General features: G+C 51.0%; 2 protein-coding genes across 2 annotated transcripts in view; one reads left to right on the forward strand and one right to left on the reverse strand.

Moving 5' to 3' along the window:
- The window catches only part of LOC102574313 (claudin-4), a 29,776-nt gene extending 15,858 nt beyond the window's left edge, over positions 1-13,918 (reverse strand). Inside the window, exons 1-2 of the mRNA XM_019486327.2 lie at positions 13,812-13,918; positions 7,919-7,999 (exon numbers count right to left, since the gene is read on the reverse strand). The gene's annotated coding sequence lies outside the window, so the exon portion shown is untranslated. The remainder of the gene's footprint in view (positions 1-7,918; positions 8,000-13,811) is intronic.
- A 4,336-nt stretch (positions 13,919-18,254) lies between these two features.
- Positions 18,255-20,152, forward strand: LOC102573972 (claudin-3). Its single transcript, XM_006267927.4, has one exon. It carries the CDS (start codon positions 18,412-18,414, stop codon positions 19,054-19,056), a length of 645 nt encoding a protein of 214 aa, XP_006267989.1. The 5' UTR covers positions 18,255-18,411; the 3' UTR covers positions 19,057-20,152.
- The last annotated feature ends 623 nt before the right edge of the window (positions 20,153-20,775 follow it).

Here is a 20,775-nt window from a genome sequence, read left to right on the forward strand (position 1 = left end):
CTATTCAGACAGCTGCACAGGGCCTGGAGACTGCTCTCCCTCCCCTGTGCATGGAAGATGTCCTGGTGCCGGCAGTGTTCAAACCTGCAGCTGCACTGTTCTGCCCAGCGAGGGACAGTTCTCCCATCTGGCAGTTCTCCCATCTCTCCAGAGAGTCAGCTGCTATCAGCTCTATACAAGAGTTTCTCTTGCGAGGTTCCTACCAGCAGCCTGCATTTGCCTACTGCCTCAAAATGCTTTCACTGCACATCACCAGCACCCGCCACATTTTGTCAATCTAGTTTCTTGCTTATCAGCCAGGACTACACTGCAACAGGCTCCACTTTCCGGCTAGAATCCAATGGGTCTTTGATTCTGCCTTGATAAGGTTGTAATGAACTCCTAACCCCTGTTACTTAGTAAAGAGGCTGCAGCATTAAAGAGCTGCGGCAGGCTGTAAACTGCAAAACTCTAAGTTCTCATTCTGGTTATTTACCCTCTGACTTTCACATAGCTTTCTACAATACATAGACTGGTCTGTGATGCCTCTCAGTGGGCATGCCTATATGTGCAATTAATGCACCTGAATTTTCTGTGCAGAAAATTCAAGAGCGTTAGGGTGCATGTCTGCATGTGCACCTGCACTGGGAGCAAACTTAGCCTGACAGAAGCAGCCTAGTCCAGGGCTGCTCCTGCCCTTCTTTATCCCCCTGCAGCAGCCAGGATTTCCAGGCTCTCCCAGGTGCCAGCCCTACGCTGGCAGGAGGCTCCAGGGGCAACTACAGGCTTGCAAGGAGCACACGGGTCAGGTCTGGGCTCCAGGGGGCAGAGGGGAGCTGTCGCAGCTCCCAGGGCTCAAGGTCTCATCTCTGCAAGGCAAGGCTGGAAAGGAGCTACCCCAGGAGCCAATACAGCTCCTCCAGACACACCTGGGGCTTCAGGCTTAGCCAGGCAGCCTCCTACCAGGCAACCCCAGTTATGGCCTCCTGCTGCCTGGGCTGACTGGGAGCAATTTGCTTCTGGTCAGCATCTACACATGCACTTTGGCGCATTGGCTTACAGCACCATTTTCTAGTGCCTGTATCTATGGCATTTAAAATTAATTTACTGCGCAGTAATTGCTGTGCACACATAGGCAGTGATGCTTTACTGAGCATTGGATTAGTCTTATACACAGGAAAGCATCTCATGTAGATGAGCCTAGTCAGTCTCCATCCTGCTTGCTTTTTTTCCTGAGCTTGAGCCTGAGCTTGTATACTTTCCTGAGCTTGTATACTTCTATACTAGCAGCTTCCATGTGAGATGCTAGGTTCTGGAAGCACAGAAACCTCAAAGACTGTGTACTAAGAGAGGCCAAAGACTGGACACTATGATGTTCATCAACTAGTATTGAATGTACCTTAGAACTCTTGGATAATTGTGAGGTAACTAATGCAAATTCCCAAGCAGGTAAACATGTCTGAGGAACCTTTCCTTTGGAGAAAAACTGCAAATCTTGGTTTGTTCTGGTTCAGGAGACTGAACAAACAAAGAAGGAGAAGTCTTAAAAAGACAAGACCTGAGCTGGGGTCAGGGAGACACACCAGAGACACAGACTGGAACAAAGAACTGACAAACAGAGACCCCTTGTGATGGATGGGTTATTGTTTTTAAAAGCTGGCAGGTCACTAATTCTATTGCTGTTTCTGAGAGGGAACAAGACTGAAGATGCTGCACTAAGATCATATGTGTGGGGGATCACAGTAAATTGCAGTGGGATGGCCACCTTAAAATCCTGCTCTTCATACAGTCAAGACAGCCACAGCCACTACAGGTAACAACCAGAAGCTTGAGACCTGAATGGGATGCTTGGCAGGAAGCCATAAGGGAGGAGTGGAAGTGGCAGGGAGGATCAAACCCAACTGGAAGGGGTAGGGTGACTGATCAGTGATGAGTATCCAGTTCTTATAAAGTAGGGGTTCTCAATTTAATTAATTTTCTTAATTTAGTGGCATCCCATTTTCCTGAAGGTATGTGCTGGGCCAGACTGGGAACAGGTGTAGCATATTGGGGTGTTCCTGTCTACATGAGGCAGATCTGATAAACCTAATGCAGGCAGGAGCCTGCACAGCCATTTCGCAGTCTGGCCTTGTCTGTGCCTTCTGGAAAAAAGGCATGTGGGACACTTCTACCTGGCAGTGGCAGCAGTACCATGGCATCCTTGAAAGCGTTATGGTACTCTGGTTGAAAATCACTACTATAAAGACTGTATCTGCTTTTTTTTTTAAGGAGAAAGACTCTTGGGAAGCAGGTTGATCAAATCTGAGAAGGTCACATCTGTGGTGTAAGGTCTGCAAAAAGCTGTAAGAAAAGCTGGTAGGGTGGGGAATTTCTGACAACTTTCATACAAGGGACAAGAGGCAGGTTTTATGCTGAGCTGCTTTAATTTGAGAGTGTATGTGGGAGCTGGCCAGCGTAACTCATAAATGATGCTGGGGTTTTTTTTAAATATATATAATCTTCTATCAAAAATTTTCCATGGTGCCCTTAAACCACATTAAGAAACCTGCGCACCCATTATAATAATAAACATGCCCACTCCCCTGCGCCCCAACACACCTACCCGCTGCCCTTTCCTAATTCAATCGTAGCTCCTTAGTCCAAGCCCTGCTCTGGGGTTTACATTCTCAGTTCATTTATTGTCCTTGTGGATGTCAATGTCACTTCCTCTGCTGCTGATTCTGATGCTGTCTTCCTTGCCATCTCCGGGTCCAGTTGCATTGTTGTCCTCTTCATTCTCCCTGTCCACTTTCCCTCCTGGGGGTTCTTCGAACTGCCTGTGCCAAGTGTCCCTTTTCCAGGTGGAGTTGGCTGCATCTTCTCTGTCCTCTCCCATCAGTTTTCAGTAGTAGGACTGGAGTTCTCTCAGAAACATTTTAACAGTCTGTTTCCTGGAGCTGTGTGTGTCTGTATACCAGTAGGTTCCTGCATTGCCACAGGGCGCTTCCGACACAGGGCACAAACTGGTCGAAGCGGGTTATCGTAGACCTCTGACTTTTAGTCAGGTGTCCATACAGTGCTGCCTCCCTTGTCATCAGTCTGACTCCTGTCACTTCTTCAAGGAGCGGGTTTACCTTTCTTCATACTACCATGGCATAGGGGCAGTGCCATAGGACATGATTGATGGTCTTGCTCTCATCTTGGCAGCTTTCCCTGCGGCAGTTGAGGCTAGTCCCTTGCCTTGCTCTGTGCCTCCACACCTTCACTGGGAGGGTGCCATGAAGAAAGGGCTTGAGCAGACTGTGGGTGTGTTGTGGTGTTAACCCTTCCTGATCCAAGATAAGGCCAACCACCTTCAAAGAGATGAACGTTTTCATATGCCCTAATAAGGCTCTGAAACACAGATGCTGATAAGTGGTATGTTGTAAAGCTGCTCAGAAGCATGAATCTTCAAAGGGAGGCAGCCAGAAAAGCATGTGGCCAAATCAATTTTCAGGCAGGGACTACAGCATATGAACAGGCCCTACTAACTTTATTACTGGGTCCATCTACATAAGACACTTTATTGCACATTAGACTAATCTAATGTACAGTAAAGTGTCACGGTCTTAACATTCAAAACAATTACTGCACAGTAGATTAGTCTAATGCACCACTTTCTAGTACCTGTAGATACACTGATTTCTAGCGTATTAAACTAATGCACCAAAGTGCACATGTAGATGCTGACTGGGAGCAAATTGCTCCTAGGCAGCAGGGGGCCACAAAAGGTAGGAATAGCTGTCTCAGCTTGGCAGGACGCTGCCTGCCAGCCACATGGATATCAGGACCCATGCTGATCTCCATGTGTCTGGGAGAGCTGCCCAAGAGCTGGGTCCCAATTTCCACATAGCTGGCAGGTGGCTTCTCAAGAGCTGGAACAGATCTCCTCCCACCCCCCACCCTGCCCCAGAAATAGGGACCAGCCCCGTGCCCCTTGCCAGCCCAGGGCTGGCACTCAGGGGAAAAATTAAGTGCTGGTACACCAGTGCATATGGAGGTTTTGTGTTGGTTTCTTAAGTGTTTATAGCTGGTTAATGATTGACAAGCAAATGAATCGGGTGACTCTTATGCTTCTACCTGAAGAGCTACTAAACAAAGAGAGAGCTGCCAAGGAGCAGGCAGATATAGCAGACATTCTTCATTAGCTTCAAAATGGCCAAGCGCTGTTAAAAAGAGCAGAGGAGACCACGTAATGTTGGCAAAAGGATCAAGCTGCAAATGGTTCTCTATGAAGGAACCAGCAGAACAAGGTTGCAGACTGCAGCTAAGCCACAAAGGGCACAAACCAAAGTTACATTTTTCACACAATCAGCCCCCTGAAAGTGCTTTACAGCCATGCTGTGACACATGTGCACAGCTGCAGAATGTTTTTAAAGTCATCAATTGAGCAACAAATTATGCCTCGTCAAATGAGAGATCAGATGAAGTTTCCACTTTAGAGCACCTTAGCGAACTTGAGTTTCCTAGGGTTAATTTGTGGCACAGTCAGGGTTGGGCTGATGTCGTCCAGCCCCACCTCCAGGGTTGTCAGCAGGAAGGGAGGGGAAGCAAGCTGCATGTTCGGTCTGCTAGACCTGATCTAGAGGGGAGTGTGGGTGGATCAGAGCTCCCTACTATCTTGCAGCTCCCTCCAACCCCCACCCACCCAAGCTCAAGTCAAGCAAATGCCAGCCTGCAGCTTGCTTCCCCTACCCCCTTTCTCTACCCCCTCCCCCATCCCTTCTCCTGGACAGCCCTGGAGCTGGGGGGGGGGGGAGGGGAGGAGCTGGGGGACAGGAGCAGCTCCTCTCATGCAGGCAGGCAGGCTCCTTGGGCTCCTGCAGGCAGGCTCCATTCCCACTCACCCTCCCCAACCCAATAGGCAAACATCTGTTGGGTTGGAGGTGGGGGCGCTCTTAACTCATGGCACTTCCATGAGTTAAAGCAGGGGCCTGCACATCTGTAAGCCCTCTAAGGGTTCAGTGTGTGGCCCAACAGGTGTGACACAGAGCAGGGCACTCCAACAGCGTGCTTGAAGAAACTGGAATTTTCCAGAACCAAAGTTTCAGGAAACCATAAAGGAAGTGCCTTGTTCTCTCACTGGATGATGAGAAGGAACACAGCCCAGATTGTGATTGGACAGTTTAAATCTTTGCCAACAATCTTCTTAGTACACCTTGTTCCACAAGAACCTCTCTGAAACTGAAGTCAGGAGAAGAGGCTGCTCCCTCTGCCGGGTAGCAACTGAAATGTTATCTCTACCAAACATCTGATTAACCCTATGCCAGATCAACAAAAGGACCTGAATGGGGCTTGGGCACTAAGTCCAAAAGTTAGATTCTCAAAACCACCACTCAGCTTCTGACTAATCCCAGAAGCATCCTGGTTGTCAGCATTAGTTTCGCAGGCACCTACAGTTCTACTTCAAAACATCTCAGTCTTGACAGGGCTGAGCAGTTCTAGGCTTAACCCATGCTGAAGCCCTATTAAGAGGCAGCTCTATACTACTGCACCTCACCACTCCATTTGGCAGGTATCCTTGAAGCATGGCTTCTACCCCTCTTTTAAGATAAGGTGGAGACCTGGGTTCAGTTCCTACCTCTGCATGAGGGAATTCAAATTCATATTTCATACCCCCTAGCTCTAAACACCAGGTTGCAGCTATTCTGGGAAAGGTGGGGCTGCATTCTCCTTCCCTCCAGTTTAAAGTATTCTGTTGGGCATGGAGTAACTTCGTTTTCATTGGATAGGGTAGAGAGCATGAAATATCCATCTACAGTTGAGTGGTGAGGATGTTTACCTGAGGGAAAGAAACTAGGGTCCTTGTTCCAGTAAATACTTAATTTAAGAGAGTTCAATGTTCAGTGGAGCAGGGAGTGGAGCCCAGTCGTCTCCTTGCAGCTGAGTGACCTCAGCACTAGGGCAGAGAGCCATATATACTCCTTGGCCCAGTGAATCTCTAATCATTCCTTGCACAGTGAACACCTTTAAGTAGGTACAGCTCAACCTGCCCTCCTCCCAAATTACCTTGCAGCCTGATGGTGAGGGCACTCCAGTCAGGGGAACGTTGTGGATTTTCAATGCCTAAGTCCCTATGCAAGTGCAGACCTCTGTCATTTAAACCAGTGTTTCTCAACCTGTAGGTAACAACCCAAAACTGAGTCGCAAGAATATATGAAAGGGTTAGGAACAAACTTTAAAAATGGATTCTCCTTTAAAAAAGAAAAATATGGAAAACCATGGGTTTTCCTTTGCAGGCTGGCAGAAAGACCACTGAGAAATCAGAAAGGCAAACAAGAATACAGCTGCCCTAGGGGCTGAAGTGAATCACCAGAACAAACTCTCTGTCCTGGGTAACCAGTCATTGTTAACTATGAAACTGAGCTGGAAATCCCCCTTGTATCAGATCTAGGGACAAAGAAGAAAATGACTTTCATACACAGACAGTTTACCTGAGTGCCAATGTCGTCACATTATGCTAAGTGCTTATAAGGAAGTACATACTTGAGTGAAAGCCCTCTGAATGACGAAAATATGTGTAACAAGTTGAGTCTCAGTTGTCTAGAAATTAGGTGATTCATCAACTCAGATGAGTTGCTGAGAGCACTAACAGGGAGAAACTCAGTACACTAACAAAATGTGTAACAAGAAACTGCCTCTCTACAGCAAAAGTTACTCTGAGATCCCCAGCATGTGTCAGGGGACTTCACTGGGTGGAGCAAGAGTAGGTAAACTCGTGTCTGTCTGACTGTCTATTGACATGGTACAAACAAGCCCTGTAAATAGCACAGGTTGGCTGTGTGTGTTACCTGGCCAGGGTCACTTTGAACTGAAACAATACCATTTGATGATCAAATACCTTGCTTAAATTCTTCTACAGAATTTAGTTTAACTGATCTGAGCAGGTCCATCATCCCTAGAAACCCAACTGGAAGTAAATAAGAGTCCATGTCAGGACCAAAATTATGAGGATGAAAGTTTTCTTTGTAACCAGGCTGTGTTAGATTCATTCCAGCTCTTATCTGTCACCTCTTAATAAATGCATCTTTCCATCTGGCATGCAATCTGACTTGCTTCTTGTGCACTCAGAGCTTTGTGCTTTTTTACTCTCAGGGATATTGTGCCACAGGCAGAAACAGAATCCCAATCTGTGTGCAAGTGCCAAACATGATTGTTATAAAAGTGCCACGTAGGTACATGAAGGGGAAACAGGATTGAGCCCTTAGTAACCTATATAACTTTTAAAGGAAATGAAACTCATACATTAATTCCCTAGGATGCACTACAGCTAAGTGACACAGATCCAAGGAGCAGCCTGACTCAGACTAGCAGCAATCACTTAATAGTGTAATTAATCACTATTATATCATGTGTATTGTATTTTTTTGTGCAGCCCTAGGGCAGGCTCTGGGCATGGTACACGCTAGTTCCATTGTCCCCCTGCTCTCTACCTGCCCCACCATGCAGTAATGAGAGGGGTTTAGGACCTTAGCTTGGGGCATTCTGGTGCCACTGGCTATTAGTGCTATAGCTCTCCATTAAATGGAGACACACCTCCCCATATGTTGTAACATGGAGCTTGTACAGGGCCACAGGAGCAAGCTCTGATTATCAGGGAGACTCCTTCTCTTCCCTCCACATGGCTCACCTTCCCCACTGGAGAGGGAATTCCAGGGGCTCTGTGGGGAACAGGCACTAACCTCCCACCCCTGTGAGGGCTAACGTAGAAGGAGCTCTTGGCTTCTACATGCACTAGTGAGGGAGGACAGAGGCGGCGTGTTGTTCGCCCATGCTGCATCCCAAGCTGACTCAATACCAAGAGCCCTCACATTTGCTCTTCCTGGCAAACCTCCTCCATCCATCAGGCTCTGTCATCACCCCAGCCCACCTGCTCTCCTAGCCAAGACAGAGCTGCTATTGATGCTTTGAGCTGACTTACCTGCTACCTGCTGTCAAGGAGGGCCTTCAACAATGGAGCTTCTGTGTGTCTTGGATGGGAGCAGATCCAGCAGTCCTGCTCCTGAAATACAATCAGACAGGAGCAATTACAGTCCCAGCCCAGACCCCTGGAGGACGAACTGAGAACACACCATCCCAGAGGCTATCCACCCCAAGGAATACCCCAAGAGCCCCGACTCTTACCATTAATACCTAAGGGCGTGAGAGCAGGGGCATTGACCTGGCCAGCTCTGGCAGATGCTGTGGTCATTTTTTTCTGGTACCTTCTGCCCTCATTTAATTTGCTGGAGGGAAAGGAAGAAAGCACTGAGATTCTGTGTTCCTGCCAGCCCACCAGCCTGGAGCAGATTCTGCCTGGGCTGGGGGGGGATGCTAGTTTGCCCTGGTGCCTCTGTCCTTCGAGGCAGTCGAGGTGGCTGGTGCATCTGCAGGCAGGCCTGGTTTTCTGTTTGTACCCAGACCAGTCTGACTTCCCTGTTCATGACACTCCCTCACATTCTAGCTGAGCACCATAGGACTAGTCATGCCAAGCACATACAGTCCAAGACCAGGCACTCAGCAAAACTGCCCTTCCCTCTCAGCCCTCTCATTGAAGAGTCTGTTCCTACTGTGTCCTTCTTTTTCTATGATGGCTTTCGGTTCATTATACAACAGCACCCATGCAGCAGAGGCAACAACCTATTCAGTCTTATCCTGTCCATGGGGCCAAGGAAAGGCTGCTCCCTATTGTATATTCCCATGGGTTCTTTCCAAGCGAGTATAAATAACCCTCCCCAAGGAAGTTTGCTCCACAACCCAGTGCACCTTGGGGTCTGGGGACTTCTGGATTCAGCTGACATTTTTCCTTCCCTTCACAATTTCTTCCCATCTCCCTGTCCCCTCCCCCCTTTATATCCCAGACAATACCTCAATGGCCTCCTCACTCTGCTTAGGGCATATACTTTTAGATATCAAATTCTCCTTGGCCTCTGTCTAAGCCAGTGATCACCAACCCAAGATAGATCTCAGAGCCTCTTGGAGTAGATCCGAGGCTGGGGTGCAGGGCTGAGTGCTCGCGTGCATGCACGCACATGCCCCAGCCCAGCAGGTCAGTCTGTGGGGGAGGGAAGGGACAGGGACTAAATCAAGGCCCTTGTGGTGAGGGACAGTGCTGCAGAGGCAGGAGCAGGGGTTAGTTGAGTGAGGCCCCAGCAGGGTGGGACTTACCTGCTGGGCAGGTGCGCCCCCAAATAATTTTTTCTCCCTCTGCCTTGATCTGCCCCCCCTTCCTTCCCGTGCATGCCCCACCCCATGTGGGGGCAGAGGGGGGTGGTGGCAGTGCATGGTAGATCTTGGGTTGTTTTTAAAAGCCAAAGGTGATTTCCTACTTTAAAACAACAAGAAATTTTAGATATATAGGGAGTAAAAGGAAGACCCAGGGAGGAATAGGACCCCTGCTAAATGGGCAGAAACAATTGGTGACGGACAGGGGGGACAAGGCTGAACTCCTCAACGAGTTCTTTGCCTCAGTGTTCCTAAGAGAGGGCCACGACAAGTCTCTCACTGGGGTTGTAGAGAGGCAGCAGCAAGGCACCAGACTGCCATGCGTAGACCCTGAGATGGTGCAGAGTCACTTGGAAGAACTGGATGCCTTTAAGTCGGCAGGCCCGGATGAGCTCCATCCGAGGGTGCTGAAGGCACTGGCCGACATCATTGCAGAGCCACTGGCGGGAATATTCGAACACTCGTGGCGCACGGGCCAAGTCCTGGAGGACTGGAAAAGGGCCAACGTGGTCCCCATTTTCAAAAAGGGGAGGAAGGAGGACCCGGGCAACTATAGGCCAGTCAGTCTCACCTCCATCCTTGGCAAAGTCTTTGAAAAAATTATCAAGGCTCACATTTGTGAGAGCCCGGCAGGACAAATTATGCTGAGGGGAAACCAGCACGGGTTCATAGCAGGCAGATCGTGCCTGACCAATCTAGTCTCTTTTTATGACCAGGTTACAAAATGCCTGGACGCAGGAGGAGGGGTGGATGTCGTATACTTAGACTTCAGGAAGGCCTTCGATACGGTATCCCACCCATACTGGTGAACAAGTTAAGAGGTTGTGACTTGGATGACTACACAGTCCGGTGGGTGGCGAATTGGCTGGAGGGTTGCACCCAGAGAGTTGTGGTAGATGGGTCGGCTTCGACCTGGAAGGGTGTGGGCAGTGGGGTCCCGCAGGGCTCGGTCCTTGGACCGATACTCTTTAATGTCTTCATCAGTGACTTGGACGAGGGAGTGAAATGTACTCTGTCCAAGTTTGCAGATGACACAAAGCTATGGGGAGATGTGGACACGCCGGAGGGCAGGGAACAGCTGCAGGCAGACCTGGACAGGTTGGACAAGTGGGCAGAAAACAACAGAATGCAGTTCAACAAGGAGAAATGCAAAGTGCTGCACCTAGGGAGGAAAAATGCCCAGCACACCTACAGCCTAGGGAATGACCTGCTGGGTGGCACAGAGGTGGAAAGAGATCTTGGAGTCCTAGTGGACTCCAAGATGAACATGAGTCGGCAGTGTGACGAAGCCATCAAAAAAGCCAATGGCACTTTATCGTGCATCAGCAGATGCATGACAAATAGGTCCAAGGAGGTGATACTTCCCCTCTATCGGGCACTGGTCAGACCGCAGTTGGAGTACTGCGTGGGATTCTGGGCGCCACACTTCAAGAGGGATGTGGATAACCTGGAGAGGGTCCAGAGAAGGGCCACTCATATGGTTAAGGGCCTGCAGACCGAGCCCTACGAGGAGAGACTAGAGAAACTGGACCTTTTCAGCCTCCGCAAGAGGAGGTTGAGAGGCGACCTTGTGGCTGCCTATAAGTTCATCACGGGGGCACAGAAGGGAATTGGTGAGTATTTATTCACCAAGGCGCCCCCAGGGGTTACAAGAAACAATGGCCACAAGCTAGCAGAGAGCAGATTTAGACTGGACATTAGGAAGAACTTCTTCACAGTTCGAGTGGCCAAGGTCTGGAACGGGCTCCCAAGGGAGGTGGTGCTCTCCCCTACCCTGGGGGTCTTCAAGAGGAGGTTAGATGAGTATCTAGCTGGGGTCATCTAGACCCAGCACTCTTTCCTGCTTATTCAGGGGGTCAGACTCGATGATCTATTGAGGTCCCTTCCGACCCTAACATCTATGAATCTATGAATCTAAGGTTGGAGACCACTGGCCTGAGCCGTTACTACGAATTAAAGAGTCAGCTTCTTGGCATTCTCCTCCAGCCCCTGAAACTCTTTTATAACCCGCCTCTGAGGTTCCTATGGTTTACCAATATCTTTTTTTTTGTAAACAGCAAGAGGTTTGGGAGTGATATTTTTCATTGAACACACTGTATATTTGGGGGAGATGTTAAACAGGCTGTCAGGCACAAAGTACCCTTCTTCAAGTCTGGACCATCATGGCTTCTGTCACATTACAACTCTACCACAATGTCTTTTTTGGAAGTGGATCGCCATAATGCAAATACCCTGCAGTCATTCAAGCCCTGCTTCAGAGCAAAGGACTGTGTTTTCAGGTTGCCCGGAGCTACATTGGCTGTCTTGCTGCCATGCATTACAAGCTCCCATCCACTCTCCTCTGACACAATGGCCTCTCTCTGACAAGGTCTGTGTGTTCCCCATGACTGGCTCCAGATGAACACGTGTAGCAACACAGGGGATGCGCTACAAAGAAAGGTATTTCAAATGTGCATTCTAGGTACTCCTTCTTGGCTTCAAGACCACTTGAAGCCCAAGTCCTATTTTTTGTAAACATTCAGAGGCATGATTTCCTCACCACAAGAATATTTGTACAAAGCCACATGCTCATGAACACTCCTGTAAAGGTATGTGGAACTTTGCCCTCTTTCTTTAGAATTAAATCACCAGGTCAGGCAGCAGCAAAGACAACTTCTGACTTCCCAGACCAGTCACTCTCTGGGAACACAAATGGACGAAGGGGATGACTGGTGTGGGAGCCTCCAGGATCCATAAAGCATCTTTTCAACAAGTTGAAATAACAAGGTCACACAACCCTTTTTCTAACCACAAGTGTTTTGAAAATAGAAAGAATGAAACTCATGGTTTACTTGTTACAAACAGTTTGAATGCATCTCTCTAGAACTAGTCCCAGTTTCTTGGTTTCTAGGTATCCCTCTATCACTTCTCTTACATATAGTGTTTATAACTTCTCCCATTTCAGTATGATACAAGAATGGCTACATCTTCCCCTTCCTCTTTCTGTCAATTAACGAAGAAGTTAAAATGTGCTATCCTCCTATCAGATATCTTTCCCCCATCTCAGTCCCTTGTCATAGTCTTTCCTCTGGGTTTAACACTGTCACCAGTTTCTAACTCACATGACAGTGGTTCAGGTACATTGCTAAAAACCATCTCCCTTCAGGTACTAAAAGGTACATTTTGGTTCCCTTGTTTACATAATCCTTATTAAGTCAATGGAGTAGCTCACATGGGGTAAGGCCAGTGGGTTGTGACTGTTTTTGTAATTCTATAAAAATATATTTCAAAGAGCCTCAGTGATTTATTCCTTGTAACCCCCTGCCCCACCTGGTGCTCACAGTTCCTTTCTTCTTGAGACAGAACATTTTTTTCTTGCTATCATTTAATTTCTTCACTTGAGGCAGATCCAACTGCCTAGATCAGCCCCCTTCCATTCCCATGTAGTTTGGTCCCAGATCTCCTGCTCTCCGGTTCTCCAGGACTTCTGCCTCAGCGAACAGGGGTTCTGCACACCTATTCACAGCCAAGGGTGCACATCACCCTGACATCTGCAGGCAGTTTCCCATTCTGTGTCAATGGCAGCTGTGTCCCAGTCCAGCTCACTCATGATCCAGTCTCTATGTGGTCATTTCCCCCGTCAGAGGCCATTCAGTATCTCAGCCATTTCTGTGTCTGAAGATGCCTACCTCACCCTCCCTCCACACCCTTGTGCCTCAGCGCCTTTCGCTCCCTTCATTCTTCAGGCCCTTACTGAATTTTTCCCCTCATTTGGTTCCTTCCCTCCCCTTCCACACGGTAACCCTGACTCTGGTACCTTCCATTCAAGGACCTCCGAGTGCCCAAGACACCTACATAAAGCTACCCTCAGAGCTCCCTGGCAGAGCGAGTGACTCTCTTAGCTGCAAGCAACCAGCTACAATGCCCATGAGCTTGATATAGAAGACTGGAGACAGGGGAGAAGGAACTGAGTTCCAGGGACCGAGGCAACTTTCAAAATAGTTGGCCAAAAGGGAAGAGGTAAATTAGGGCTGAGCTCACTGGGTGGCCCTGGGCAGGGATGCATGTAGGTGTCCACATTTAGACATCTGAGTCTGACCCTGCTGCTCAGAGACTCTTAGGCCTCTATCATGCTTGCCATGGGCGGGGGCATTTCCTCCCACTGCCCCAGCTGAGAGGGGCATCAGGAGCTGGCACGGGACAGATACCGTTGGGCAAATGCAGGTCCACTTCAGTCAGAGATCCTGCTGCGTGCTCCTGCGCCCAGCCCGGCAGCTAAGCAACCCAACCCCAAACAGGACAGTGTCCAAGGAGCCCTAGGAACAGCGGCTGGGGGATCGGGGGAGGGTGGATTTCAGCCATCCTGTAAAGAGCCCCCAGCCCATCCCGGCGTGAGGCAGTGCGGTGGTCCCTGCCCTCCCCTCGGAGCCAGGCGGGGCGGCGGGGGGACACAGCGACCCAGACCCAGACCCCTGCTCCCGCACCAGCCGTGTGAGCTGCCAGGCAGGTGCCCCAGCCACCCCGGCCCCTCCCCGAGGGCGACCCCGCGGGCCCGGGACCTTCCCCAGCCCCTGCCACTGCCGCTGCCGCACCAGAGCGGGGCTGAGCCGCAGCGGGCCGGGGGCACTCACCGCGGGGAGGCGGCGGGCGCTGGCCGGGCAGGGGGCCCGCCGCATCAGGTGCGCGGCAGGAGGAGCTCCGGCCAAGGGAGGGAGCGTGCGGCCGGCGCCTGCCAGGGGAGGCGGGAGCAGGGAGGCCCGGCCCGGGGAGCGGGCGGGCACGGGGTGCCCCGGGCAGGTACCGCCTGCCGCCCGGCCGGCCCGGCGGAGGGTCCCCGGACACCTCGTCCCCGGCCCGGCCCCAGCGCACCACCACTCAGGGACGGCCTCAAGCCACCCGAGGGGAAGTGCCAGCCCCTCCAGGCTGGTCCGCTCCGCACCGAAGGAACGAAGGAGTCACTGGGCCAGCAGCAGAGCCCCGGGCAAGCCTGACTGCCACGAGGGTTTTCAGGCTTCCAAAAGTCACAGCACCCGTTTACGTCGCTTCTTCTGCTGCACAGCCCCGGTCCTGGCCAAGACCCGGGGCCCAGCCCTGACCCCACGGCTCTGGCACGCTCCTGTCCCTGGCCCAGCCGCCGCTGCCCGCTGTCTTCGTGGAACCCCTGCTGCCCGATCGCACAACCCCAGCACCCTGCCGAAGTCCGCTGGACAGCCTCCGCTCTGCCCAGACAGGAGGACACTCTGCAGGCCATGGGGAGTCCTGCTCCGACAGTGCTTGATGTGTTTTATCCTAAACAGACACTGGCAAAAACTGTAACCAGTAGGGACCAGACTCGGACCATTCTTGCCCTCTGCCTAACAGGGCCACTTGTTAGCACCGTTAGGTCCAATGAGTTCAAAAGGGTGCCCCAGCCACTCCTGTCCCCTCTCTGATGGTAACCTCAAGGTCCCAAAGGTCCCCTTGGTAGGATACAGCCCATCCCATTGAGCTAACTTTTCTAACTGCTCTCTTTTGCTTTCTCTCTTGGGCCCCAAGAAGCTTTAGTTCATTGATGCAGGGTGGAGCAGCTTCAACAGAATCCCCTCAGGCAGGTAAAGGAGGAAGTGAACCAGGGTCCATTGTATCACGAGTGAATGGCTCAGCTACTGATCCTGGTGCGACAACAATACCACTTTCTCCTCTGGCTGTCTTAATAAAAGCAAGTCCTGCTTTGTTTTTTGGAACGAAAGGGGCTCCAGGAGAGGGCCCAGGCTGTGTAAATAAGTGGCTCCATTCCAGAGAAGGTCAGTGTATAGGATGCAGCCCTGGTCTCAAGCATTTCTTATTGGCTAGGTCAGGTGGCCTCTGCTCGATATGCAAACTGTTTCAGATTCCATTTGAAAGTGCCCCACAATCCTCAAGCACTGCATGGGGGTGTGGGCCCCTGACACAGGGGTCTGGGTCCTACTCTCACTCTCTCCCTTCTCAGTTTTGTGATGCTCAAGACTCTTTGGGCATTTATACACATTCTCCAGGACAGGGCTGGGGGGGGCACTTTAATTAGAGCAGCTCCGAATGTGTATCAGCGTCCCCGCACTGAAAAATGGTGGCAGAGGCACTTTAACTAAAGCTCATTGAATGCCCCCACCACCATTTTTCAGTGCGGGAATGCTGATACATGTGACACTGGAGTCTGCTGGAGTGCAGTAATTACCACACTCCAGGAGACTTGATTAATCAAGTCAGCTCCAATTCACTGTAATTACAGCACATCAGAGCAGCCTCACTGCATGTGTAATTTACTGTGCTGCCGGATACTACTTGTATCTGACAAGATTATCCAGCAGTATAGTAAATTAGTGTACTGTGTCATAATTGCCACACATTTGTAAATGATGATGCTTTACTGTACAGCAAATTACTGTTGCTCAGTAAAGCAACTTGTGTAGATGTGTCCAGTGAAGACTGAGTTCCCACAGAACACTGTTTATTGGGTGCTTGAGGAGGGCTGAGCCTCTTTGAAAACCTGTCCACAGCTGTTGGTAGTCTGTAAATAGGCCAGGACATGGGGAGCAGTTTCTCCTACTGTTCAGGGTTCAGGCTGAACCTGTAAGGGCCCTGGGTTTGATATCCGCTCACTGTGATTCCCACTGCATTCTCAGCAGGGGATAGTGTGGAGTTGGAGGGCACTGAGGGCCCTTTGCTCTGTACTTACAGGCTCCTTTGGAGTTCAGCATTTCCAATACGTGTGCTTTGCCCTATATTAACAGCCATGTGCCTCTCTGGGCAATACTCTTGTGCCATTGTCTGTACTACCTGCTTCTGTTAAACAAAGACAAAATAAACCCAGGGGATGAAAATGGAAACCTGCTCTTCTCCTGGCTTCAAAACATACTGGAGATGCATACCCGTGGTGTTCTGGGCAGCCAGTGTGCTCAGCTCACTGTAGGGCTGACAGCAAAGAGTCTAGAAGCTTACAGAGAAAGCAAGCTAGGTTTCTACTCAGGTTGCAACAGTGTTGACCAGTGTCCCAGCACTCTGATAGAGGAGTATTCATCCCTGAAACTCACCTGGTCTTTGCACAGTAATGCAAAGGTAGCTGGCTGCTCCCTGAGTTTGCTAGGTTGTTGGAAGATAAGAAGCAATCCGTGAATGTGTTAAAGCTGATAGGTCTCTAATCTTAAATAAACTGCCTTCCTTTTGGATAGCAAGGTAAGCGTGGGAATTGATAAACAACTCTAGAAATTAAATAAACTTCACTTCAGTGCCAAAACCAATGATTCTATAGCATGCCCACACCACTCGCTGCTGACAGGACTTAGGGCTGGACAAGCCACCAGCTACCCCCACCACCAGTGCTCCTGGCCCTGCTCTCTACAGTGCTTCTTGCTGGCAGAGGCTGGCACAGGAGTGGCTCTGAAGAAATTCCTGCTGCTAAACAATCTACACTGTTTTCAGAGGAGTTGCTGGGCCCTGTGCTCAGAGGTTGGGAAACAGTCTGGCCCTCATAGGAGAAATGGCTGAAAGGGTATGGGAAGAGCAGGGATCCTTGGTGGCTTCCTAATTAGGTAGCATGTTGCAGGCCAGGGAACAGTATTAATGTGTTGGTTTGGGAGGAGTTGAGGGGCTGTGTCAGCTGGCCTGTTTTGGAATCAGCCCTAAAAGACTGGTGTGAAATGAAAGGGATATCACTGAGTACATTGGTGTAGGGTGGGTTGGAGGTGGCAGAGCTAACTAGCCCCATCCTTCAGACCAGCCCCAGCCCCTTGGCCACCCTACTGATGTCCACTCTCCACCTGCTCCCTCAGGCTACATCTGTTTTACTCTCCCAAATTGGGGCCTGGACTAAGGGACTGCATTTGGGTTAGGGAAGGGAAGAGGGTGGGAGCACGGGGTGCGTTTATTGTAATGAGTGTATGGGTTTCTTAATGTGATTTAAGCGGTGGGATGGAAAGCCTATGATATATGATTATATATATATTTTTTTTTTTTAATTAAAAAAATGCCAGGGGGGGCCACAGGTATGAGAACTGTGCACACCATTCCCCAGGCAAGTGGAGGGCTGGGTCTAGCTCTACATACTCATGGTCTCCCTAGCACACAGCCCAGCAGCCAGCATTTGCTCTCCCACAAGGGGGAGCAGCTGGAGGCCCTGATACCCTCCACTCCAGGTGTTGCCCAGTTTGTGGCAGGCATTATTCCTGGTCTGTCTGTGACAGTGGGTGGTGCTGTGGCAGCCTTGTAGGCTGATGGCTTCATGCCTGGGGGCACTGCAATGAGTCAGGGGCTTTCCTGCCACATGGCACCAGAGGGGTTGGGGAACTGGATACTGGGTCTGGTGTCTGGGCACCTCTCTTGGCTAGATGCAGCATTATGTTGACAGCCTGTGCTCTGATCCTGGAAACAGGGTCAGCTACTCAAGGCCATGGTGCATTTATGTCCCGCAGGGCCTGTGATCCAGCTATTGTGGTCCAGGGGAGGCTGGGGCTGAACCCTTTCTGCCCGAGTCAGCTGACACACTCCAGAGCCAGCAGTTCTCCAGTCAGGCTGCTCCAGGCTTAACCCTGACACCTGCTCACAGGCCTGCCAGAGACTGAGGGCTCCAGCCAGGTGCTGGGGATGAATCCAGAGTAGCTTCACAGGCAAAGGTCAGGCTCTGGAGTGTCTCAGAGGGCTCAGGTGAGCTCATCCCCATCCTCCCCGACCCACTGCTGGCACAGGATAGACGAGCTCTGCACATCCACTCCAAGGTCTGAACTTGCAACCCCATCCTAACTGATATTACTTCACACAGAAATCCATTTCCAGCCCTTCACCTCATGCCCAGTGTCCTATCTGCCTGGAACCAGCCCAGCAAGCATATCGATAGTCACGGTCATGAGGAAATGACAGACTGAAACTCTGTGCCTAGCTCTGGGAAGGGCTCTGGCTCCACCCCTTTCCCTGTCCATGTAAGCCTCCTTTCTTGCCAATGCCATCTCTGTAAACACAGGGGAAGGGGGGCTGGGGCCGTGGCAAAGGAGCCAGTGAAAGGGAGAGAATCCATTGGCGAAGCCCCACCCCTGAGCAAGTAGCTGAGGTAATACAGCCCAGCCCTTTGCTGCACTCGCTGTTATAAGGCAGCCCAGCTTTAGGTGCCTCTAGGTGTGAGCGGATCCCCTGACAACTGCACAGACAGCAACAGAGGCCTGCAGGTGTCCAGTCACAGTCGCTCTCTCCCTCTGCGTTGGAAAGCCTTAAAAGTGCAGCACCATGTCGATGGGTCTGGAGATCGGTGGGGTGGCGTTGTCGGTGCTGGGCTGGCTAGGCACCATCATCTGCTGCGCACTACCTATGTGGAGGGTGACAGCCTTCATTGGAAACAACATTGTGACAGCCCAGATCATTTGGGAAGGGCTGTGGATGAACTGCGTGGTACAGAGCACGGGCCAGATGCAGTGCAAGGTCTATGACTCCATGCTGGCGCTGCCCCAGGACCTGCAAGCAGCCCGAGCCCTGCTGGTGGTTGCCATTGTGCTGGCTGTGCTGGGCCTCCTCATCGCCCTGGTTGGGGCACAGTGCACCCGGTGCGTGGAAGACGAGACCTCCAAAGCCAAGATCACCATCGTGGCTGGTGTGATCTTCCTGCTGGCTGGGGTCATGACGCTCATCCCCGTCTGCTGGTCTGCCAACACCATCATCCGGGACTTCTACAACCCACTGGTGCTAGACCCCCAGAAGCGGGAGCTGGGTGCCTCTCTCTATGTGGGATGGGCAGCTGCAGCGCTGCAAGTGATCGGGGGCGCTCTGCTCTGCTGCTCCTGCCCCCCCAAGAGTGAAAAGTACCCTGCAAGCAAGGTGGCATACTCTGCCCCCAGATCTGCAGTGCCCAGCTATGACAAGAGGAACTATGTGTGAAGAGATGACTGGATGGGACCTCTCCTGCCGCCCCACTCCAACTTATGAAACTGTTCCAGTTCTTTACTGTTGCACTCTGGAGACCTTCCTTTCTGATGGAAACATGGCCATCCCTTGCCATCCCTGGGACAAAAAGATGAACGGACAGCAGAAGGGGCTGCTTTTGAGAACTCAGACTGTCATTCCCAGTCCTTGGGTGGAGAAGGAACTGCTTGCTGTCTTTTGACCACAGAGCTTCTGACAAGGGCAGGTGCCTCCTGACTCGCATTAATTCCTGTCTGGTGGGTGTTTTGTCTCTGATATATTGTGCTCTGAAACTCTCTCACCCCCCCACCCCGTCCTCTCTGGGCATTGGGAGAGTTCAGTCCCTGGGGCTGGTTTCTTCCTTAGACCCAAAGTACTCCTCAAACCCAGACTCTGTGCTTCAGCAAAGGCTTTCGATAAGAAGAGAATCCTGTGCCCAGCCCCGCAGCACAGGGACTGGCTGGGGGAGCTAATGGGTGGGGGGGATTGGTGGCAATGGCCGCAGCATCCCCTTAGACCTGGGGCAGGCTCTGCCCTCATGCTGGGATCCTTCACACTCCTTTATCCCTCACTTTCCCTGCCCTCATAGGATTTATCTCTGAAACAGCTTCCAGGGTGTGTAAGGGTTTCTCCCACCCACTCTGTTCAGCCCTTTTGTATGCCCTGAAGCAGCAAGGGCATGGATCTGTCTGGAGCACGAGCTAATGAACACAGGTGCCCCACCCTGCCCCAGCTCAGGGCACCAGCGCCATTTCTTTGAGCTGGCAGTGGGAGAGGCCAGGAACAAGGCAGCTGGGAGCTTTCCAGCCTTGTCTTAGCAGCCATGTCCCAGCACAGAAAATGGTGGCTCAACAAGACTCAGTGAGCAAAGCCCTAGCTGTGGGACATTGTAAGGGGCCTGAGTAGGGAGCGGGCTGGGACTAGACTAGCAGAGCCTTCTGTCAGTAAAATGCTCTCCATTAGACCGGACTGGGCTGGGCTGGGCTGAGCTGCGCTGGGGCTCCCTGTGGGATCAACAATTGTGTAAATAAAAATGGTTTCTTGTAAATAAACACAGTTTTTGTAGCTGGAAGAGGTTTCATTGTGATTTGGGGTGTGATGGTCACAACAGGTCGCACTTCTTGTTGGATCATGGAACTTGACTGAGTGATAGGGGCTTGGAAATTCAGCAGCCTCCAGCCTGCAGGGCCCATCCCATGGGCTCAGTGAGGAGGAGTAGAAGAAAGAGCACTCAGGAGGCATGAGCAAGTGGTAGTAGCAGCAGTCATGGGGCAGTTTCTCAGCTTGCTGCCTATGCTGGTGTCTAGGCAAGCTGAGCACGCTGCCTGCACTACATGCAGTTACACAGCAGTGCTTCTGCTGGTTTGTGCTACCTTACATTTTTCAATTAAATTGTCCAGTTTAGTAACAGCTGAGTACTGTCCCACTCTCCACAGCACTGAAGCCAGGGCTGGCTGGAAATAAACTCTGCAAGGATCACCATGGTATGGGCTCCAGGAAGCAGAAAAGGTGAACCATGGAGTGCAGAGGTGGAACATATTTGTCAGGCCATCTTCAGCTAAACCCATAAGGGACTTGGGTGTTGCAGACCCTAACTCACAAGTGCTCTGCTGTTCACTGTAATCCAGTTTGGCCTCCAGGCTTCCTATACAGTGCATGGCAAGTTATATGCCTCAGCATGAGTGATGCAGAAGC

Source organism: Alligator mississippiensis, chromosome 14 (genome assembly GCF_030867095.1).
Source record: "Alligator mississippiensis isolate rAllMis1 chromosome 14, rAllMis1, whole genome shotgun sequence".
Lineage (NCBI taxonomy): Eukaryota > Metazoa > Chordata > Crocodylia > Alligatoridae > Alligator > Alligator mississippiensis.